This window comes from Cercospora beticola, chromosome 4 (assembly GCF_033473495.1).
Source record: "Cercospora beticola chromosome 4, complete sequence".
NCBI lineage: Eukaryota > Fungi > Ascomycota > Dothideomycetes > Mycosphaerellales > Mycosphaerellaceae > Cercospora > Cercospora beticola.
The window spans coordinates 1818466-1840851 of record NC_088938.1 but is presented as its reverse complement, the minus strand read 5'-3'; the positions used below and the strand labels follow the sequence as shown (position 1 = coordinate 1840851).

Sequence of the window (22386 nt, the reverse complement as noted above, 5' to 3'; positions counted from 1 at the left end):
TCATTCGATTGCGTAGGCTCCAAAAACCATTGTTCTTTCCGGGCTTGTGGATTTCCCATGCAGCGAATGTTTCGTCGGGAGCGCTGCACATTCTAGCTCCGGGGCAGCTTGCGACCGCCGGAGGCGTTTGATCCACCGAAGACCGAGATGTAAACAAGCGGTTTTTTTGGTCCGGAGAGCGTTGCTCTCAACGGTTTACAGTGCTCGACCAGATTGTGCATGCGCCGCCAAGGCGGCGGCGCAACCCGGCCTCCACGTTGTTCGATATCTGAGAGCCGCTCCGCTGATGTCAGAACATATGTCGCGAGATCCAGATGACATCTCTCTGTTTCAAAAAGACTGTTGCTGAAGATGCTCTCACATGCGCGTGAGACAGCAGCAGACGTCGTATCCACCAATAAGCCAAATTTTCAATGACTTTATGGTAGGAAAAGCGCTGATCTGCCAACGTCTTGGAAGCAGATTCCAGACTTTTCACTCTAACCAGATCTATGCCTCGGGTCCCCGACGATCCGCATATCTTACACGTCACCTTCAGTCAAATCATGGTCCGGAGCAATTGTGCGAGTACCAACAGCGACGCCGACAACGACGGTGCTACGCACGACGAGATGCAAGACTTACAGATAGCAGGCATAAGTCGGAAAGGGCGCGAAGGATGTTCGGTAACGGTCCGGTAGCCAGATGCTCACGGGAATGGCTGACAGGAAAACCAGCATCCAGATAGAGCAACGATGAACAGAGTGTCCAGGAGATAAAGGCGAGGACATGGCTGGTGACATCACAGCGCAACTGGATGTCAGGTGCATTGCTAGCCATAGGAACTGGTCCTCCCTAACACTCGCAGCTCTCGCTGCTTTGGCTTCCATTTACTTTGGCATTTAGCCAGCAGCGTTCTCGGTCGGCAGCGCCGCCATGAAACCTTCGCTTCTTTCGCTCGTTGCACTAAGCGTCTCTTCGACCTCCGCGGTGCCCATCACGCGGTCTCTGTCTGATCATGCGACGTTGCCTCTCATCAAGTATCGCAACAATCATTCGAGCGATCCCGGAGATGTGCGCTCTTTTGCTTGCAGAAAGCAAGATGACCTGATCGCCGACACTTTACCACGCGCGCCTCCGGAAGCCGACAAGATGGAGCTCGGACATACACACCAGCCGTGCTCCATGAAGATTTCAAAGGGGGACTTCAAGCGTCAAGATCCCAAAGTCGAACTCGTCGCCTTGCAAGATATGTTGACACAGCTGCTCGACACCATCCTGAAACCAGCGGAAGGCCGAACTCCTGTACCCACCGAGTCACCGCACGAGGCAGACTTCGGCATTAGTACAGAGCATGGTGGGGATATTGGCAGCCAACGTTAGAGGGAGGAGAGACACCAAGAACTCGAATGCGACATCCACGCGATAGCAGGAAGTGGAAGGACCCCACATAGCTCCCGGCCGGAATGTGACGCCGGCGGATCGTTATAGCTACCGGCGTGATCGTAGATACGATCGAAAAGATCGAGCATCGCGAAATGCCTGTAGCAGATCTCATCAAGAAGCATCAAGCCGCCGTGATGGGTGTAAGCCCACCTGAATCAACGACAGCGCAGCGGCGCTGCTGGCACGTGGCCACGGAACGCCTACGGAACGCCTACGGAAGGCCCACGGAACGCGCGGGCGAGGCACCATACGCCAGCTCGCTCGTCAATATTAGTAAGGGTTGAGCTTCTCGCGCTTCTTAGGTGCCGCCAAGTGCATTTGATGGGAGCGGACAGGCCCAGGCGGCAGTAGTGGGAACGAGAAATGTCATAGCCGCGGTCGGCGGTTCATAACTTCTGCACAGAACAGCCCATCGTGCGGCTTCTCATAGCGTCTCACAATCATTATGCGTGTACGTTCGCGCGTATCTGACAGCCAGGTCTTCGAGACTTTGACAGAGTACGGTCGAAGTTTCCATTTGAATACAAGGCCCTCCAAGCGACGAACCGTCCGAACACGTTGTCGGACTTCGAACTCCTTGTAGTGAGAGTACTCCGCACCCGATAGACTTAAGGCAGGTGATGTGCAGACAAGCTCATGGCGGGGTCACCACCAGACCCCTCTTGGATAACCGGGAACAGGCTTCCAGAGCGAAGAGGCGCTGCATCATCACGCACGCTCAACGTAGCAACCAATCTGTTACGCAATTATCCTTTTGCGACAAACTACTGTTACTGGCGCAAACTCTTCGTCAGGAGCAAAGAGTTGTTAATGCTGCAATCATGGCGCCCAAAACTGCATATGTGACAGGTTTGTCCGGATCTCGGGCGAATGTCGACACAGCTGAGTGAATTCAGGCGGTGCCAGCGGCATCGGTAAGGCGGTGGCGGAAATGCTGGCGAAGAGAGGGTAAATGCAATCAACACCGACAATGCTCTTGGGGGCGGCAATCATTGATTCAATCCCAGCATTCGCGTGGCGATTGCAGATGCCAACATTGGACAAGCCGAGGCCGTGGCTAGAACTCTGCCTGGTGCTGCATTGGCAGTTGCTCTTGATGCCGCAACCTGGGATTCCCAGATCAGCGCTTTCAAAGCGGTCTTAGGCGGATTTGGCAGGATTGACTATGTATATGCCAGTATGCTGCATCGCCATCCATCGCTTTTGTGCCGGCCGACTCACTGACACGCGCGCCAGTCGCTGGTATTGGAGAAAAGGTCTGGATACCCAACGATCCTACAAGCACCGACTTCGTCGAACCCAACCTGAAAGTACTCGACGTTGATCTGAATGGAGTGCTGTATACCTGCGCGCTTGCAATACAGCAGATGAGACGTCAGGAACCGGACGAGGCCGGCTTCCGAGGCAAGAGTAAGCGATGCAGTGATTTGAGTGATGCATAGCGCTGACATTTGTATGCAGTCGCCGTGACAGCCTCGGTCTGCGGCTTTTACTGCGTTCCGACTTTGCCAATCTACACTGCAGCCAAGCACGGTGTAGTCGGATTCACTCGCAGTTATGGCAAGCACCTTCCGGAGGAACAGATAACTCTTAACGCGATTTGCCCGAATGTTGTCAGAACGAATATTTCTAACGAGGTTTTCTATTCCGCGATGGAATCACGGGGCTTGCTTGTATCAATGGAGTCTGTTGTGCAAGCCTTTGAGCAATGCCTCGATGGCAATATTTCAGGGGAGACGCTTGAGATCGAGCCGAAGACTGGAATCGTATCTCGAACTGGCCCAGAACCTTTGGACCGCGAGGCTGAGGAGACCTTGAAGCTGCTCCACCAGCGAGGCGCACCTCTGCAAGCTATTGGGGCGCAATTGGGATAGTGTTGACAATTGTGCTTCTTCAGCGACCACTCCTTGCTTCGTTCGCGTCAGAGACATGACTAGCGTGGGCGAGCAGGAACTTGCAGCAGGTCAATGTATATTTGCAAGCTTTGGTCCACTGCTCCTCTTGGCCAAAATTGCCGAGTTTGATACTGACGTCCCCGATCTTATCTTTGGCAATCGGATATGGCATTTTTAAACCAGTGTTGCCAGATTTGGGCGTTGTGCGCTCCACATGCTCGCCGACTTGACGTAAGCACTCGAGAAACGCAACCATGGCGTTGTCGAAATTGCGATGTAGGAATCCCAGCCCCAGAGGCAAGTCGCCACTGCTGAACAACTCAAACACATGTTTCTTCGGCTTTCCATCCACTGTCGATGCTGATTGCGCGTACTCCAACTTGACCACCTTTGAAGTCGAGCCGACGGGAACCAGTTCGAATCCCTTGAGTTTATAACCAAGCTTGTCGATAACAACAGTCAATAGCAGTAGTGTCTGACCCCACGCTGCATTGATCTCCGGCCAATCGACTGACTGCTCTGGTGTCCTGCCTAGGCGAAGCCCATTGATAGTTCCAAATGTTCCATCGTGACCAATGCAGAAAGTGTCGTTGTAGACGTTCGTACGCTGGAGCGCTTCCAAAACTTTGGTGTCGTGCGCAAGTTGAGTTTGCAGGCTGTCGCGTTCCTCTTGGAAACCCGTGAGTTCAGCAGTGAAAGCGTTACGTTCGCGCCAGAAATTCTCTTCCTCCTCATCTAGCGCTTCTGCTTCAGCATCCAGAGCAGCCATCTCATCTTCCATCCGCGCCTTCTCGGCTTCCAAAGCTTCGAGCTCATCTAGAGATTTCTTCTCGCGCCGTTGCGCATCCTCCAGAGCACGTTTGGTCTGCATTTTCTCTTCCTCGGTGGGGATATCCTGTTGAGCCTTTTTCAGGAAGTCGACATAAGCATCACGTTCACGGCTGACAGCAACTTGGCGCTTTTGCAGGCCTTCTAGAAGGAGCTCGGTGCATTCAGAACACACTGGATGGTCGATATCTGATCGAGCAGACAGAATCTCAAAGAGTCTCCTTGTCGTCTCTAGTTCCTCAGACAATGCGGATTGGTCATCAGCAATGACTGGAGCCGCCGGTTTCTTGGTAGCTGCTTTCTTCTTGCTGGGCGAGGCAGCGACAGGCGCTACCTGCGATTCGGAAAGCATAATGTAGGACATATCATCGGCGGTGTTCCGGGTACCTGCTGTTCTCGTAGGCTGTCGAACATCTTTCTTGTGGACGGGTGGACCTGCACGCTGCGAGACGTGATCATATAGCTGCTTTCTCTCCGCCGAAGCGGCTGATCGAGGCGGCTCAGGGGCCTTGGGCTCCAGAATCGGTGCAGCATCGGCCAGTATCTTGAAAGAAGCCGGGTTGAGATGCTGGAGAGAGGCATCAACTCGCAGCGGCGTCTTGCATTTCTGGCACTGCAACGTTGGAGCGGCCATGACGGATCTCAACTGCTGCTAAATGGCGGCTTGGACACAGGATTTGCAAGGTCCAGTGGACTAGGCATCATCATGCCCGTGTTTGTTGAGGGCGATACTGTGCACTTGTCAATCGATCATGTGTTACCGCGAGTCGGTTTAAACGAGTGAGGCGCGAAGGGTGCCAAGACTTCGCTTCTCGGCTCCACTTTCCATGCCTCCCACTTCACGCGCGTCAACATCGCGTCTGCCTGAGAGCGGAGCGACGTCTATCGTGCACTCCGCTGCCCCCGCTGCCACCGCTCGCGCCGCCACGCGCAATGTCCCGCATGCCCACTCATGGCGCCTCAACGTGATAACGACGACGATGCGCTGACACAGCTGGACATCGAGCGTGGGCGCAATGATCAAAAGCTGAAATCGCGCTTCGAGCACATCTTTCGCAAATACGAGCGCGATTTCACGGGCGTGGGCGATGAGTTCGACATCCACACCGATGAGCTCGTTGTCAACAATGGGCATCTGGAACATATGCGCAATGAGGTCGACTCCGGCAAGTCCGCTTCCTCTCGTTTTGTCAAGAACTTCCGTGAGAAGCTGGCGCATGAGGACGAGTCGACATCCGAAGACGAGGAAGAAACAGAGGGGGAGGACAGTCAGGATGGCTCAGGGCCAGAGAGCGAATCTGAGAACCAGAGCGTCGCGGAATCGACAAGAGATTCGTCCCGCCGCGGACTGAGCTTGCGCGATTACAGCGTACCGGCACCTGCCCACAATGCATCGCGACCTCCACCCCGTCTTCCCCACCTCATGCAGCTTCTCGCGGGCGAGGGCACCCACCATCGGCCGTTGGAGATTCCAGATGATGACAGCAGCGAGACGAGCTCGGTCTACGAGACGGCTTCTTCTGTTGCTACGCCCAGCTTCATGCTTGACGAAAGTCGTGGTTTAAGACGATCGCCTACTGTCGAATCGCATGCCAGAGGGAAGCGGCCAGTAGCAGATGATGAGACAGTCCACGCTCTGGGCATGAGCATTGCCAATCAGCTGGCGAAGCTCATGGGTGCGTCTTCGAAGAAGAAGAAATCTAAGAAGAAACCTGCGACGGTGCGCAGGGCCGCGGATCCCATCTGGGACTACCCTGAGCTTCGGCCATCAAGTAAATCAAAACGCAAGCGCGATGTTTCGCCTCCGCCGCAGCCGCTTTCGTCCTCTCCGAATGCTCCCTCCCCTGGGACCCCTTCTCTCTGGGCCATACCGAACCCCGAACAGCGGAAAAGGCGCCGTCGTACCGAGACTCCGGCGTTGGACAAGACGGCGCCGGTGCGTCGATTTGGCAGTGCGAAGAACTCTGGCGAAGCTAAGAGATGCTGGAATTGTAGTCTGACCCGATCTTCAAGCTGGCACAAGGGGCCCCACGATCAAGATCTGTGCCAGTCGTGTTGGCAATATTACGACCATCATGGCCGCATGAAAGGCTTCGACTCTGTCACACCTCCTGCAGTGCATTCAAAACCGCCAGACCGCAACGAGAACATTGCCTCACCCAAGTCAGGTTCTGTACCGGAGCAAACTCTTGTATCCGAGCATGATTTTGTCACCAATGAAAGCCTCGTGCCCAAGCGCCCTCCTTCATCTCAGCGCACCCCTCTGGCTGAAAACACTCCCATACCTGATCTTACCAACACTGCGACCGAGTCAAATGTGTTGTTAGTGAAAGAGCATGCGCACATCTACACAGACCCACAACCGCCTTCAACACATCAGGTGCCAGCAGTTGAGAATGGCATTCATTTGAGTGAACAGCCAGCCACTCAACCTACTACTTACGCTGCCAACACTTCACGGCCGATTGCATGGACCCCTCCGGGCCTTATAAACAATAAATGGAGCACAGAGGACGACGCACTTCTCATCAGGCTCAAGGAATACGACCGCCTGAGCTGGGTAGCTATTGCCCAACACTTTCCGCCGCGCAGCGTGCAAAACGTTCAGAAGAACTACAGTTCCAAGCTCAAGGGTAAAGACTGTCCGGGCAGGGTGCTCTTCAATGCTCGTTTGCAGTCTAATGAGTACCCCAATATGTCTCCGGATGTGCAGTGGACTGCACAACAAGACGAAGACCTTCTCGCCTATCGCGAAGACGATGAGCTTGAGTGGGAAGAGATAGCAGAGCGCTTACCCGGACGTAGTCCGGATGCTGTTCAGCGCCGGTATGAGCTACTGGCGGGGGACAAGACTGACATGCACGACGCTGTCGAGGAGTCGGACTCAGGTGAACAGAAAGCGCTCAAGCGTGCATCACGGTCGTATACTGCTGAAGAGGATGCGCTACTTGTGCGACTACGTGAGGTCGACAGATTGAGCTGGCAAAAGATTGCGAAACGTTTTCATAACCGCACTCAGGGCGCTCTCCAGCATCATTACAGTCAACTCCGCGCAGGGGCCAGACTAGGCCACGAAGCACACTCGGCTGACCCATATTCGCATGGCGACGACGATGCGGCGCCAATGTCTATGGTACGCAACGAAGAAGCAGGACCACAGTCTATAGCGTCTAACGTTCCCTCTTCATCTCGCCGCTCGAGGCACAGCCTTCCCACTGTGATGCCCTCTACGAACCACAGGCCCAGCAACGCTCTCCTTCGGCAAGCGCTCGGGAACAGTCATCGACGTCGATCATACATGACGGCGCATCCAGATCCCGTCGAGATTCAGCAGCTGAATCAGCCAGACAGCCTTCCTTTCGCGCTCGATCCAGCTTTGCAAGCGCTCTCCAATGCTGCCCGTCCAGGCTCGTATCCCGATCTTGACGAAAACCTTTCTTCCGCAGCATCGCTGCAGCTAGAGCGAGAGATGCAACAGGCGCATCAGTCGAGTCCAACCATCAACGCCGTGGCTAGACGCCAAGGGGCTGATGCCCGGCTTGAGCAGGCTCACGTGTCTGCTCTGAATACGCAGCCAAAGAAGACCAAAGTCTCGGGTAGACTCGCGGCCCCAGCGACAGAGACCTCGAACAGCACCAATGGGCTCAGTCACCCGCCAGGCAACAGAGCCATCCCACACGACATCGAGCATGTGATACCTGCGATTACGACTGCAGTGCCACCGGACGGACAGGCCGATGAAGCGCCTCGCGCGTGGATGGCTGACACAATATCGGCGTCACGGGTGACTGCTCGCAAAGAGTCAGCCGCCAAGGCAAACGACGCCACTCTCTCAGAGGTTGAAGAGGACAGCCAAGGACGCCGACACAGCCGAAAGAAGCGGGCAAGAGCAACTACTCTCGTGCATGATAGTGGAGATGCACACGAGAGCGATGTTGAGGTCGCACGCGATACTTCGCAGCCATTGCTGAGCGAAAATTCTGCTGACTACTCGCGACCGCCGGACATCTCTTGGGCGAACATGGTGGAAATGGCGTTTGAGTCGACTGACAAGACAACTTTGTCAAACACGGACATCTTTCAATGGATTGAGGCGAACTACCCGTATTACAGCACCGCTCCTCGTGCCTGGAAGGATCGTGTACGTGAGGAATTACGAGTCAATCCAACGTATGAAGTCGACACTGCAAGGCCACGGAACAACGTGTGGCGTATCAAAGTCAGCCAAGAGGATAAGAGGAAAGAGCTCATCGAACAACCTGCTGGCAACACGACATCTAATGGTTCAGCCACACAGGATCCTGACAACATGCTGGAGACCGCTGAAGAGGACAATGATGGGATCGTCGTTGCAACTCCCTCTCAGCAAACTGCCGGAAGCTCGTCGCGTCGGGTCACTTTTTCACCAATAGTGACTGTGTCTACACCTGTGCCTACAGTGAGAAACCGGCCTCGGGCCCGACCCAGCAAGCAAGGTCTGCAACCTGTACAAGACTTTGAGCAATCATTGAAGTCTCCTGAGATCCCTAACAGCGAACCAGAAGAGGATGTTTTAATTTCTGATCCGCCAGTTCTGGAAGCAGGATCGTCATCAACTGAGGCGGTGACTTCGTCAACGTCGCGGCCAGCAAGCGGGTCTTTGGCGCCTGCCAGAGCCCCCAAAATTCAGACTCGCAAGACGCGAAACAGTGCTGCGAAGAGTGTTACGACCAAGGAAATCGAGCCTGCCGCCGAGAAATCTTCAAGCTCTCCTGCGTTCATGAAGCCCAAGGCTCCCGCAAGTATCTACAAGACGCCCAGGCAGCCTGGCTGGCCTCGAGTCGCTCGCATCAAGTCTCTGAGCGCTCGTGCCACGAAGAGCAAGGACACACCTATCATCAATCACAAGTTCCTGACGCCGGATGTGCACATGCGGAAGAGAGTCGTTGAGACCCCGATGAGAACGTTACGTGATCCGGAAGAAGATGAACTGGCTGTATGAGACAGTGTCCTGCTCCCATGCTTGCACAAATGTGGAGATCAGGATTTTGGTGCGGGTCCTCGATTTGGAATAATCGGGGTCCTAAAGGATGTATGCAGCACAAGTTTTGTGCCTCTCGATACTGGTTTTGATAGCAGACAGCTTAACTTGTCGGAGCTCCATGTGTAGAGCCGAACAAAATGAAAACTTCTCGTCCTTCGAAAGTAGTTCCACCTTGTACAACCATCCATATTTGAAACTTGACAGATTGACCCGTCGAGCTTGCTTTTGTCAGTGCAGATGAATGAGTGCATGCCAGAGTATGTGTCCTGGAAACGTCAAAGAGTGGTATGAGAGCAGACGTTTGAAAATTGGAAAGCTGAGTCGTGACAGCAGTAAGGCGGCATTTAATTGGCATTGCTTGTCGTTATGAAGGGACAAAATACGCTCTTTCCGCCGGTTCTCGGGCAGCTTCCCAAGCCAGCCAATCTGATCTCGTCGTCCTGTTATCAGAATTCAGTATATGAGTGTTATTCAAGTCGGCCAAGAAACCAGCTGATGTATGACTTACGGTAACAGTCCCATCGCATTCACTTTCCATACACCAAGCGCAAGGGCCAACAGGTTGCACCCGATGAACGCCAACTTCACCATGATCATCTGCTCCTTGTTCCCCGGACTCTCGAGTCTGGCAAATGTGTTTTGCAGGTTCAGCACCGCCTGAATGGGTCCTTTGAACAGCATGAATACCATCATGATGCTGAAGATCTGTAGCCCGTTGCCCGTCATGTACATTCCGATAGCGTTCATTGGAAGTTGTTTCGCTGGCGCGATGGCGAGTTCCCATGCCTTTTTGAGCTTAAGGCTGTCCATCTCTTCTGGCGTAGGGACCTTTCGTGTCGAGACGGACTTTTTGGATCTGGAAGCGTTCGTGGTGGTCGGCGCGGTGTAGCCGGGAGGATCGGGTATACTGGTGTTCTTGGGCTTGGTGAGAGAGTTGCTGTTCAGGTCGACGAGCCATCGTGGCTGCGGGCTAGGTACCGTGAGCGCCATGATGGATTGGTGTCTAGGTTAGGGAAGCTGGTGCTGTTGTCGAGGTGAAGTTGCCTGATGGCGCGCGCCAAGCCACATGTGATCAGCGATCTCACGGAGCCTCATCCCATGCGACAGCTCGAGCACCGCCAGGAGACAGCGGACATCAACGCCAGACGCCGCTCCACCATCGCTTTCCACCGCTCCCAGCCAGAACGAGACTCCAGACGCGATCTCTGTACCCTTCACGCGACTCGCAGCCACAGCCCCGCACGCAGCCATATCACAAAACCGACTCGGCTTTCCCTGAAATCGCATTGGCCTGGAGCCGAACATAGTCGCATGGGAGCTTTGCAGGACTCGCGCTGCTGGCGGTAGAGCTTGACAACGGGAGCTGCCACTTGGTGGCTGCGCCAGAGCAGCCAACATGAGTGCGGCCGGGCAGGATGCGAAGTTCTTCGCTAGGGTACGTTCCACCTCTGCTGCGTACACCACCCCTCTTGAAGCGCAGCGACTTCTTCGGCAGAGTCTTGCGACTATCTCCGACTACACGACTAGAATTATTGCGTGGCCAACATGTTCGTCGTTCCTTCGCCATACCCAAGCTTACCCCAAACGCGACAGGGCAAAGTTGCAGAGCTCAAGCTCGAGCTCAATCAAGGTGGAGGCAAGAAGGACAAGAACTTCTTGACCAAGAAGATCGCGCTCAAGAAGATCGTTGCGAACATGACAATGAGCAACAATGACATGGTCGCGCTTTTTCCGGACATCGTAGGTTGTATGGGCATACCCAATTTGGAGATCAAGAAGATGTGAGTGGGCTTCCGTTCTGCCACCCGATGATACTGATCAGGAGACTAGGTGCTTTCTCTACCTGGTCAACTACGCACGAATGAAGCCAGACATCGCTCTCAAAGCCCTTCCCATACTTATTCAGGATCTGGATGATACGAACCCCCTGATACGCGCACTTTCCCTACGAACTCTGTCTTATGTCCACGTGCGACAATATGTTGAAGCATCAGTAGAACCACTCAAGAGCCTTCTCCGAGATCCAGACCCATACGTGCGGAAGACAGCAGCCTTTACAGTAGCCAAAGTTTACGACCACGACAGACACTTGGTGGAACGCAGCGACTTGATCGACAGACTCAATCTCATGCTGAGGGACGAGAACCCCACAGTCGTCTCATCTGCTCTGGCATCATTGATGGACATCTGGGAACGGAGTGAAAGCATTAAACTGACGATCGACTATGCTAATGCCAGTAAAATCGTTCAGATTTTGCCAGATTGCTCCGAGTAAGCGTTCCCAATGAGCATGTGAAACCGTAAAGCTAATGGTGGGCACAGATGGGGACAAACGTACATTCTCGAGGCACTCACTTCATATGTGCCTCAAGATACACAAGAAGCAGCGTTACTTGCAGACAGAATTACGCCACGACTATCACATACGAACTCCGCCGTCGTACTGACATGCATTCGGGTCATCCTCTACCTGATGAACTACATTGACTCCGATAAGACCATCGCTGGACTATGTGCGAAGCTGAGCCCACCTTTAGTAACACTCCTCAGCAAGGGTTCCGAGATTCAATACCTTGCACTGCGGAACGCTTTACTCATCTTGCAGCGACGACCGGAGGTGCTGCGAAACGACATCCGAGTGTTTTTCTGCAAATACAACGATCCTATATACGTGAAGGTCACCAAGTTGGAACTCATCTTCATGCTGGCCAACGAGAAGAATATCAAGGAAGTATTGACGGAGCTACGAGAGTACGCAACGGAGATCGACGTACACTTTGTCCGCAAATCAGTGCGTGCGATCGGCAAGCTGGCGATCAAGATCGAGCCTGCAGCAAAGCTTTGCATCGCAACACTACTGGAGCTGGTATCAACAAAGGTATCATATATTGTGCAGGAGGCCACAGTCGTCATCAAGAACATCTTCCGCAAATACCCGAACCAATATGAATCGATCATCTCAACGTTATGCGAAAACTTGGATTCACTAGACGAACCGGAGGCGAAGGCGGCTATGATATGGGTTATTGGCCAATATGCAGACCGCATCGACAACTCCGAGATTCTTCTTGAGGATTTTCTCGACAGCTGGGCAGACGAGACACACGAAGTGCAGCTCGCACTTTTGACTGCGACAGTGAAGCTGTTCATACAACGACCTAGCAAAGGACAAGATCTGGTCCCCAAAGTTCTCAAATGGGCGACGGAAGAGACCGACAATCCAGATCTGCGAGATCGAGGCTACATGTACTGGCGATTGCTGAGCAGTAATCCCACGGCCGCGAAAAGCATCGTCATGGGCCAGAAACCTGCTATCACGGCCGAGAGTGAGAAGCTCGATCCCGTGACATTAGAAGAAATGTGCTTGGTCGTCGGCACCTTGGCCACAGTGTATCTCAAGCCCGTACAGACTGTCTTCCGCTCAACACGGCCTCGGCGACTCCAAGACAGTCCCGCTCTCCAACGAGAGAAGCTCCCTTCATGGCGCGCACAACAAGAAGCCAACATGGTTGCTGCAGATGCGCAGGCGGCTATCAACGGTCAACAGCAGCAACCGAGCGGACATGTGCTTGATGAAGCTGACGCGTATTTTGCGAGCGTTGGTGGACAAGGGGTTGCCAACGATGGCTTCGCGTCGAGTCCTACTGGAGGTGGTCACCCCGAGCAAATGTATGTTGTTAATCAGGGACAAGGTTTGGGAACCGTGAGGCCCATGACGCATGTGCAAAACGGGGAAGGGGATTTGCTGTCGTTTTAGGAGATGATGGCTGAAGGCAGGGGAGATGTGTTGGACTGATTGGAGATTCTGGACCTGCTGTATTTTGCGCTCCCAACACGCCGTGCGTGAATGCGATAGTAGACACAGCGCGATGTCGGCCGTCGCTCCTACCAAAGAGTCAATACAGACCGATCGCGCGCCATGTAAAACTTTTCTCTTGGCAAATGACATGACTACATCTGCGGCAGCCTTCGCTGCTACATTTCACAACAACAATTGACCCGTGAGCACTGCAATCACGCCACCCTGCGACGTCGCACAGGAGCTTACCTCATGATCCGTGGAGGCGCTAGCGGCAGAGTCCCGTCTCCATAGCCAGCCAGCAAGCCAGCCGGAGCTGGACGCCGTACCTCAAAATCCGACGCTGGCAGTAGACCCCGCGCTTTTCTTGAACGCGTACAGCGAAGCTCGTGAGCTACTGGACAGTGTATCCGAATAGTCTTGTCATACATCCTCGAGCCAATCTGCAAATATGAGTATGCTCACATTGATTTGCTCGTTCCCAAGCATCAAAGTCCTGATGAATCCAGGCCCAGAAGGTCTAGGACATGGCTTCATGTACCATCCCGCGAAAACCAATTGGCCATTCGGGTGAAAGAAGAGTGTCTTGCACAGTAATGCGACTGGAAATAGGTGCGATACTCTCACTCCCGTATCTAAGTTGCATATCGTGAGTTCCAGTTGATCCATAGAACGGTTGCGGCTGCGATACAGCGGTTTGAGTCCAGCGAAAAATCGTCCGTCACGCGAAAGAGCGGGTTTATAGAGTCCATGAGTCCACGAAAGCGAGTTTCGGGCGCCAACGTCGTCGTCCAATAGCGAATTGCCAGAGCTGAGATCCCAGAGGTGTAGACCACAAGTGAAGCTCATGACGCACATTCGGCGACCATCTAGTGAGAAAAGGGGCTTTTGGTCCACAAAGTGAAAGGGCTGCGAGTAGCCGCTGACTCCCTTGCTGTATTTCCCGCAGTAAAATTTCTTTTCCAGATCGCGACCTGTTTTAATGCTCAATAGATGAGGTTCACCAGAGCTACTGCCATGCTGAGCGCGAGGAGTATATTTAAGGAACTGACTGTCGGGGGTGATCGTTTGAGAGCCTCGACATGATTCATCAAGGTCAAGTTGCAATTCGCCTACCAAGGACATTGATACTGCATCATAGACGCAAGTGGTCTTCCCATAGTGCATCAGATATTTGCCATCTCTAGAGAACTCTAAGAGATTCCGGTAGCTTGAATACGAGGGGTCGACATGTATCGACGTGGGTGGCGACTGGTGTTCGGTGCCATTGTGCGCTAAATGCCAGACATGAATTCTGGCATCGTCTGTTGACAGAGCCACAGAGAGTGCACCAGGTCCAATTACCAATGATCCAAATGTATTCTTGTCGCGAATATGACTTTTCGGAAGCTCCAGATCAAGCTTCAGTAGGGACTTGCCAGTTTCTGTGCTCCACAGACATAGGCGCACTTGTTGCTGCGTGGCGTCATCGGTTCCGCAAATGGTGCCTATCACTTCATTGTCCGCTGAAAGGGTAACGTGATCCGCCCATCCCGTTGAAAGATATTCGCGCACAGGGATCTGAGTGTACATCGAGTCATCTTCACGCACAATAGTATCTGCAGAATTCCAAGCAGAAGTCTCACTGGTGGTTTGGAAGCTCAAGGCTGGCCGTAGAGGGCGAGCTCGGGTACGTTGTCGCGAACTTCTTGGCTTTGCTGGTAACGTAGTGTTGGACTCGGTTATCTCACTGCTGCCATCGTACATATGTAATGCTACCGGGGCTGTGTTGTTCAATGTGGCAGATTTCGGCGAGTCCTCGGCCACAGGCGGATGGTTCCCAGAGTCGTAGGCACTATCTGTCGCCGTCCAACTAGCGGTGGCCATGCCGCTTGATGCAACTGAAGACTGCAATTCTTCAGTGGAAGCATCGAAAGCTTTAGCCCCCATTGGCCAATCGTGACGCCGACTATATCCCGCACTTGGTCGGTCTAGTGGAGAAGGTGCCATGCAGGTTTCGATCCAGGTGCAACCTGCGTCGCTTATCTCCTCTTCATGTAGTTTCTGCACTGGAAATAATGTTTTGCCCCGAACATACTTCTTGAGTGGTCGTTGGTCTGATACCGGAAATGGCAGCTGACCGGTCAGCATGTAGAACGTAATTACCCCTAGGGCCCAGATATCCACGGCGGTAGTGTATGAAGATGTAATGCCATCGTCTGAATCATCATCATCGTCCAAAAGCCCCATGACCTCTGGTGCCATGTAGCCTTGAGTTCCTGCCTGCGTGTGCAGCGAAGAGAAGCTCTCGGCAACTCGTTTGCTGAGACCGAAGTCCGCAATCTTGATATGCCAACGCGGTCTTGGGCGACACACTATAAGATTCTGCGCGCACCACTCTATCAGCGTTTGTGCACACCAGTCGCGGGCAAGCACTGCGTACCTGCGGCTTCAGATCCCGGTGAGCGTAGCCTTGTGAATGCATGAAGGAGAGGCCCCCAAGCACCTGAGAAGCGATCGCTTGCATCTCTCTTTCTGGAATCGGGTTTCCGCAACAACGTTGAAGATCACCGTGCTCCAGGAACTCCATGGCAATGAAAACAGTGCTCGATGTCTCAAACCAGCCAAATGACTTTGCGAAATAAGCCTCATACTGCGCAAGTGTTAGCGAACGATCCATGAATCAACGGCTCTTGGGTCTTTCTACTTGTGGCTGGGAGAAGCGCGCGATGGCCTCTAGCTCTCGACTGAAGTCGATGCCTCGCAATTGCCTTGCATTCGGCTTCTGGATGAGTTTGACAGCGCGAACTGACCCTCGTTGGAGGCCATCGATGCATTCTTCGCGATAGACCTCGCCAAAACCACCTCTACCTAGGGGTCGCGGGTCTCTCCTCCACACCGTGTGCAGCTCACCATCGCTGTGCTTTGTGAAGACACCGTGAAGTGTCTCTGTCAACTGTGCTTCCAGCCGCGCCAGAAGCACCAGATCAGCCGCTCGTGGCATTCGGGCTGCTTTTCCTCGCAGTAGTTCAGCATCTTACTCTCGTCGTTTCCTTCTTTCTTGCAAACGGGACCAACACGATCGCTGGCACGCGGTTGCACAGCTGAGGGGCTCAGCCTGATCATGCAAGCCACAAAGGCCTTCTCAGAGCGTGATTGGCGCTCATCTCGCCGATCCGAGCGCACAGCCCGTGGCTGGCGCGAGAAGTATTTTGGAGGCATCGTGCGGAGCTGTGTTGAGAGAATGCGAGATGAATATCATATCTGCATAGCAAGAATTAGCCTTAACTCATAGAGGGCGCGGCAGTGTTGTCAAATTGCTGACTAATGATACCTTGGCAGTTCTTACCTTCTCCACACAGAGTTCACCTGCCCCAGTGAGATGAGGTTGTTTGCAACGTTCCAGTGATTGCGGCTGGAATGCACAAGGCTTGCAGAGCTAAGACGCCGTGGCTGAACATACATGATCTCCTGAGCCCCGACCCGCGCCACCTCAAGAGCGATGGCAGACTTCTCCCGACATCTTGCACTGAAAATAGTCTTTGCTGCCCTCAGTATGGCGCGGACGATTGCACTTCCTTTCAGCACACGGTTCAGCTCTTTGAAAGATCATGGAGTTGCCAGCGATAGCATCCGCCGTGGGTGCAGTACTTGGGTATTCATCTCCTAGAATTCCGCCATGCGTCAGCTGCTGACACGGAGGGGCAGCCAAGGACACAAACTGGTTGATCTCATCATCACCTTGAAGTATGCAAGAAGCGACATTGAAGATCGCGCCATCAAGATCGAGTCGTATTGGCGTCGGACTCAGGTTCAGCTCGACTTCGCACAGTCCACCTGGTCGGGGCTTCGAGAAGAGCACCAAGCTTCGCAGCTATCTATTCTGTCCCTGTTGCAGAGCAAAATCAAGACCGCAGAACGGCGAGTTGAAGGACTGCTGAAAAAGCAGAAGGACGGCCATTGTAATCCTGACTCCCGGCGGAAAATAAAGCTCACCAAATATCTCCTGGTCAAGCCCTACCTGGACAGTCTGATAGACGAACTAGCCGAATGGTCTGCAGTGTACGATCCTTCTTGGTTCTTGATCATGAAGATTGCAAACCCCAAGATTGACGATGAGCTGAAAAGGTTGACATCCGCAAGCTCAAAGGAAGCCACCGTCCTGCTGCGCAGGGCAACCAAAGTCCGCGCTGCTATCAGTAAATTTGAGCCATCTGACACGCACATCTTCTTGTCGCCAAACGAACTTGAAAAGATGGATACAAGGCGTGTACCACATTCGCAAGCAATGATTGCCCATGAGCAAGGTTCCTCTACTTCGTACATCGTGGACTCGATACCATGTCCAGGTCACTCAAATACCGAAACCATGACGCAAGACATTCGACGCCTGGCTAGAAAGCTTCGCGCGGTAGACCCAGCTGTCTTTGGAGTTCTACGCTGTCGCGGAGTCGTCAAAATGCGCCATGTCACAGGCAGCCGCGTTGCCTCTTTCGACATGATATTCGATACTCCATCACCCGGCACACCAATGAGTCTACGAAATTGCTTGCTCATGCAGCAGCCACATTCCTTGACAGACCGCTTCTCACTCGCCAAACGAATCGCGACCTCAGTGAACTACGTTCACACCCTAGCCTTCGTGCACAAAGGCATCCGACCCGAAAACTTCATCAGCTTCCTCAACCCCACTGCAGAAGACGACCTCACCCTCGACTCCTTCTACCTCATCGGCTTCGAACAAGTCCGAAGCGAAGATGGAAACACCTACCTTCGCGGCTCAGCAAACTGGGAACAAAACATGTATCGCCACCCCGAAAGACAAGGCTCTTTCCCGGAGGAGCGATACAAAATGCAACACGATATCTACAGTCTCGGCGTCTGCTTGCTTGAAATTGGTCTTTGGAATTCATTCGTGATGTATGACAATAACGGAAGGATCTCCGGCCCTGGACGAGCGTTCGAGGTCAGCGCTAGTGATCTACTTCGTTTTACACCTGGTGCATTCAAAGATCTCCTCGTGGGCCTTGCGAAGCGTCGCTTGCCGCCGATTATGGGAAACACGTATACTGAGGTTGTTGTGGATTGTCTTACTTGTTTGGATGCTGATAATGATGAGTATGAAGAGATCAGTGAGGCTGAAGATCAGGATGGAGTTGTCGTGGGTGTGAAGTTCATTAATCAGGTGAGTGAGCAATCTGTAATGCAGTCTAGGAGATGCACTAATTCTTCCAACAGGTTCTTTTGCAACTCAACGAGATCTCGGTATAGCCCGCAGTTCGACATCTACTCTATCAACGAATTCCATCGCAGTAAAAAGAGTTCTCATATCCTAAAACCCCTGCCCAGCCAACCAATCATGCGCCGCCTTGAAACTCTCCTGGGCAGTCCGATGCGTATTCAAACAATGCCCCGTATTAGCCGTATTATAAAACCCAAAAGCCTTCGCATTCGGATATCCATCCCTCACACCTGCAGAGAACCCCTTCGAACAATCCCCCGCAACACCGAGAATCGCCTGCAGCGGCCCATCTTCACAAAACACCCCATCCTCATTTCCATCCAAAACAAATACAGAACCCGTATATCCAGGAGCATTCATTTGTCCGAATGTCGCAGTGTATACTTCCGCGATTGTGAGAGTTCCTCTTCGAGAGATTATTTTTGTTGAAAGACAGCGTCGTCGAAATCACCGTGGTAGAACACGCTGCGAACGCCGGGACCATTTGTGAAGGTTACGTAGCCTGGATCGAGGTGGCCGTACTTGTTCGGAAGAGCTACTGCCGCGGGCTGAAAACCTGATTGAACGATCACACCGGCTTGGCCTTGGAGGAGCTTGAACGAGAAACCTGTCATGAGGTAGGAATCCACTGCTTCGGGATGTTGGATCGAGAGGGCATTGCCGACCATTGCGCCGTAAGAGTGGCCTGCGTAGATAATTTTATTGAAAGAACGTTGGGCGGTGGGCAGAGTTCCTGAACGAGCGGATTGGATTACAGAGTAGAGGGTTTCGGCTTGGGTGGGGAGTTGGCAATCTTTTGCGCTGAGGCCTCGTGTTGAACCGCCGTTGCAGAGGCGGTCTACGGAGAGGGTGGGATAGCCTTGGTTGGCGGCGTAGAGGATCCAGGAGTATTGGTCTTGACCAGGTTGTGTTCCGGGAGCTGCGAGGCCTGACCAGTAGTCTCTGGTGTATGTGCTACCTGGTGACCATCAGCTCCCTATCTCAAGACAATTTATGGTATCCGAACTCACCATGCACCAAAATTTGCAAAGTATTACTCCTTGAAGCAACGATCGTTGTCGGCTCGCAGTATCTCGCGCCAATACTATATTGTCCTGCGGCAATCGTCGATCCTAGTCCTGCCACGAACTTGCTCAAGAACGAGGGGTCCTGAACAGACAAGAGGTTGAGGTTGTTAGGCAAGTTCAAAACCGGAGACGAAATATTGACTGGAATCTCAATTTCTGTGCAGGTGAGTGCGCTTAGGGCATTGTGTGGAGCAGCTGTGACCAGTGCCGTTGGGACAAGCCAGAGTAGTGTCTTGGAGAGCATTTTGATTGGTGTTGGAGTGAAGGCTGTGAACTGATGCTTTGACTTGGAAAGGAGCATGTCGCACTTCTTCTGCTCTAATATATATTTGGTCGCTTGCGACACGATTCTACAAATGCAATGCCATGTGGTCGCTTTGATCACGGTAGCATTGCTTTCGAGCGTATCGTGAACTCCGTTGCTGACGAGAGCATGGTCGATTGACTAGCGCAATTATAGTGCGAACTCAAAGCCATACTGTCCCCATAGGGAAGGCGCCACTTCCTAGACACAACCAGAAATGTCTAGTTCGTTGCTTCCCGCCGGCGTTCGCGTATGGTTGCTTGAGCCAGCCTCTTTCATCCTGAGAATCGAGCAGTAGCAAAAGATAGTCTTTTAGCACCTTCATACATTGTTGCGCCGGAAGCCTGAGAAGAGGCGTCTATCGGTCCCTCGCACAGTCGGCCGTTCGAAAAGGGACTTTTCTATCATACACCACACTCCTTGCGAATGCCCACACACATTGCTCACACAAGCTCGTGCCCAACCTGTCCAGTCCACCCATTAAGCACAACGCGCACCCACATATCTTGAAATATTAGAGCCACCCCTATGAGCTTGGCTGAAACCATGCTCATTGCATCCTGTGACCCGCAGCCAGCGTGTTACCGGAAGCTCTTTCGCGGAAACAAAAAGGAAAAGAATTGGCAGAAAGAGCCCGTACTGTTAGACGTCATCGAACACCATACTAATGACAGCGAGGTGCATTAGAGTAAACCGCGAAGCATGATGTACCGCAATCGGTGCGGTCAGAGAGAAGCGAGTCTGAAGAGCAAAAGGGAGCTCTGCTCGGTGAACATGATTAAGTGAGACACTCATGTCAACTTAGTGCGAGTGCCCGTGCCCACTGTGGTCGTGACTGTCTTCGGCACTCGACCCGGCTGGAGGACAACAGCTCTTGCCTCCACCGCAATCATCAGTGCACTCGAGAAGGCAAGACGTGTCGCCACGGACGGATCCTGTTCGTGATGGTTGACCAAGCTCGTGCTGTGATCCGTCTTCTGATTCGGAGTGGAACTCAGGTTGAATAGTTGATGAGTGGATGCCATATTCGTGGAGGCACTTTCGGATAGCAGAAGCTAGTGCCATATATCGTTGGGATCCTTCACCCTTGAAGTTGAATGTGACGCGAACGTGAAGAGAAGCGACGAGTTTGGTGTCGCTGAGTTGCCAGACGTGGACGTGGTGGCAGCTGTCGATGCCCTCGAGGTCCTCAATATCATCCTTGATATCATCGACCTCTATGCCGTAGGGAACAGCCTGCAGGAGAATTCGAGATGCGGCCTTGCAGAGAGGAATTGCTGAAGCCAAAATAATGCATGTGATGACAAGGGAAATGGCGGGATCGAAGTAGAACCTGCCAGGAAATTTGGTGAGCCAGATGATGAGAGCAGTCGCGATAACACCAATGTTGCCGAGGGCATCACCCATGACGTGCAAGAAGATACCCTTCATGTTGAGATCGCCGTGCGAGTGGCCGCCGTGGCCCTTGCCAGCTTCCCGTGGTTGAGAGTGCTTGTGTGCGCGGTGGTCAAAGGATCTACGCTCAGCTGCCGCGCTGCCATAGGAGATCTTTTGTGCAGTTCCTGCCATCAATGGCTGGTCCTCAGTCAAGATTGGAGCTGGAACGATTTCACCAGCCTCGCTGCCCTCTTCCGAATCGACAGTATCAAGTCGGCCTTGGCCCATGGCGATGATGGAGTTTCGGAACTGGCTGGGGCCCGAGAAGTCTTCAGGAAAGCCTCGTGAGGTCGACCTGCTGTGCCGTCTTGCCCTCTTAGGACTGTTGGCCGCATCGTCGGCGATAGCGGTAGCTTCGCTGGCAGTATCCTTGTGATCGTGCTTGTGGCCAGCATGAGATTCTCCATTGGCGTGAACATGGTCGTGCCCATGATCGTGTCCCGCGTGTCCTTCTTCAGCGTCCTTTACAGAGTCACCTGCAGGGCCATGACTGTGGCCACCGTGGGCATGTCCATGATCGTGAAACAGTACCAGTCCCACCATGTTCGACGCCAAACCAAGGCAACCCACGATCAGCACCAGCTTGGGATTCGAGACTTCCTGAGGCTCGACGAATCGCTGAATGGCATCCAAAAAGATGGTCACACACAGTGCCACCAAGAAAACACCGTTCACCAGTGCACCCAGGGTTTCAGCGCGCTGGTAGCCGTATGTGTACATCTTCGGAGTGGCCGTCTTGTTCGCAGCCTTGACGGCCCACAATCCGACCAGGAGAGACAGGACATCGTTGAGCATGTGAAAGGAGTCGGCGACGAGGGCGAGCGAGTGGACAGCATAGCCGGTGACGAGCTCGAGCAGGAAGAAGAGCGAGTCGATCACCAGCAGGATGAGGATGCGATTCGACTTGGACAGCGCCATGGCTGCGGCAGTGAGGATGGAGGGGCTCGGGCGTGAGCGGCGGAGGAGGTGGTGGCGCGACGGACAGGCGAGGTGAGGAGGGTGGTGGAAGAGGAGGTTGAAGGAGAAGTCTCGAGCGGGTTTTCAGTGCTCGCTCCGCGCGGAGAAAGCGGTGCTGTGATGGAAGTGAGTGACTTGGATGTCCATGCTTCTTTCTTGTGGCGGACAAACTTTCGACCTCGCGACTTCGGCAGTCCAGAACTCAACTTCGTAATGCTTCGTAACCACTGCCGGCCGCTGTCACGCACGTCTGTTTCACCAACGATCACAGCATTTGCTGTCGCAGGGAGTACAAGAGGATCCAGTGGCACTGAGCATACCAGCGACAGGGAGGAGGTGAAAGATTGCCATCGACGTGCAACGCAACGGCCGCTTCGCACAGCGAAAGATCCGCATCGAAGCCGCACCACTGGAGGTGATGCCAGACATT

The 22386-nt window shown here is 53.3% G+C and overlaps 10 protein-coding genes across 10 annotated transcripts; 5 read left to right on the top strand and 5 right to left on the bottom strand.

Moving 5' to 3' along the window:
• Nucleotides 1-915: 915 nt before the first annotated feature.
• Nucleotides 916-1362, top strand: RHO25_006363 (uncharacterized protein; the record flags this gene model as incomplete). Its single annotated transcript, XM_023597194.1, has 1 exon — nt 916-1362. One exon carries the CDS (start codon nt 916-918, stop codon nt 1360-1362), a length of 447 nt encoding a protein of 148 aa, XP_023451884.1.
• Nucleotides 1363-2246: 884 nt separating this feature from the next.
• On the top strand, nt 2247-3299 carry RHO25_006362 (uncharacterized protein; the record flags this gene model as incomplete). The annotated part of the gene is made up of 5 exons (XM_065602774.1): nt 2247-2274; nt 2322-2373; nt 2433-2602; nt 2662-2835; nt 2887-3299. 5 exons carry the CDS (start codon nt 2247-2249, stop codon nt 3297-3299), a joined length of 837 nt encoding a protein of 278 aa, XP_065458846.1.
• Nucleotides 3300-3318: 19 nt separating this feature from the next.
• On the bottom strand, nt 3319-4782 carry RHO25_006361 (uncharacterized protein; the record flags this gene model as incomplete). Its single annotated transcript, XM_023597193.2, has 1 exon — nt 3319-4782. The coding sequence occupies one exon, from the start codon at nt 4780-4782 to the stop codon at nt 3319-3321; it is 1464 nt and encodes a 487-aa protein (XP_023451885.1).
• Nucleotides 4783-5100: 318 nt separating this feature from the next.
• RHO25_006360 (uncharacterized protein) lies at nt 5101-9129 on the top strand (the record flags this gene model as incomplete). The annotated part of the gene is made up of 1 exon (XM_023597192.2): nt 5101-9129. One exon carries the CDS (start codon nt 5101-5103, stop codon nt 9127-9129), a length of 4029 nt encoding a protein of 1342 aa, XP_023451883.1.
• A 406-nt stretch (nt 9130-9535) lies between these two features.
• Nucleotides 9536-10161, bottom strand: RHO25_006359 (uncharacterized protein; the record flags this gene model as incomplete). The annotated part of the gene is made up of 2 exons (XM_023597191.1): nt 9536-9611; nt 9680-10161. The coding sequence occupies 2 exons, from the start codon at nt 10159-10161 to the stop codon at nt 9536-9538; spliced, it is 558 nt and encodes a 185-aa protein (XP_023453100.1).
• Nucleotides 10162-10567: 406 nt separating this feature from the next.
• Nucleotides 10568-12928, top strand: RHO25_006358 (uncharacterized protein; the record flags this gene model as incomplete). The annotated part of the gene is made up of 4 exons (XM_023597190.2): nt 10568-10606; nt 10765-10952; nt 11002-11442; nt 11494-12928. The coding sequence occupies 4 exons, from the start codon at nt 10568-10570 to the stop codon at nt 12926-12928; spliced, it is 2103 nt and encodes a 700-aa protein (XP_023451881.1).
• Nucleotides 12929-13393: 465 nt separating this feature from the next.
• RHO25_006357 (uncharacterized protein) lies at nt 13394-15953 on the bottom strand (the record flags this gene model as incomplete). The annotated part of the gene is made up of 3 exons (XM_023597189.1): nt 13394-15334; nt 15393-15602; nt 15657-15953. 3 exons carry the CDS (start codon nt 15951-15953, stop codon nt 13394-13396), a joined length of 2448 nt encoding a protein of 815 aa, XP_023451882.1.
• A 607-nt stretch (nt 15954-16560) lies between these two features.
• Nucleotides 16561-18220, top strand: RHO25_006356 (uncharacterized protein; the record flags this gene model as incomplete). The annotated part of the gene is made up of 3 exons (XM_023597188.2): nt 16561-16604; nt 16658-18134; nt 18188-18220. The coding sequence occupies 3 exons, from the start codon at nt 16561-16563 to the stop codon at nt 18218-18220; spliced, it is 1554 nt and encodes a 517-aa protein (XP_023451879.1).
• A 387-nt stretch (nt 18221-18607) lies between these two features.
• On the bottom strand, nt 18608-19502 carry RHO25_006355 (uncharacterized protein; the record flags this gene model as incomplete). The annotated part of the gene is made up of 2 exons (XM_023597187.2): nt 18608-19149; nt 19202-19502. The coding sequence occupies 2 exons, from the start codon at nt 19500-19502 to the stop codon at nt 18608-18610; spliced, it is 843 nt and encodes a 280-aa protein (XP_023451880.2).
• Nucleotides 19503-20363: 861 nt separating this feature from the next.
• Nucleotides 20364-21917, bottom strand: RHO25_006354 (uncharacterized protein; the record flags this gene model as incomplete). Its single annotated transcript, XM_023597186.2, has 1 exon — nt 20364-21917. One exon carries the CDS (start codon nt 21915-21917, stop codon nt 20364-20366), a length of 1554 nt encoding a protein of 517 aa, XP_023451779.1.
• Between the last annotated feature and the right edge of the window lie 469 nt (nt 21918-22386).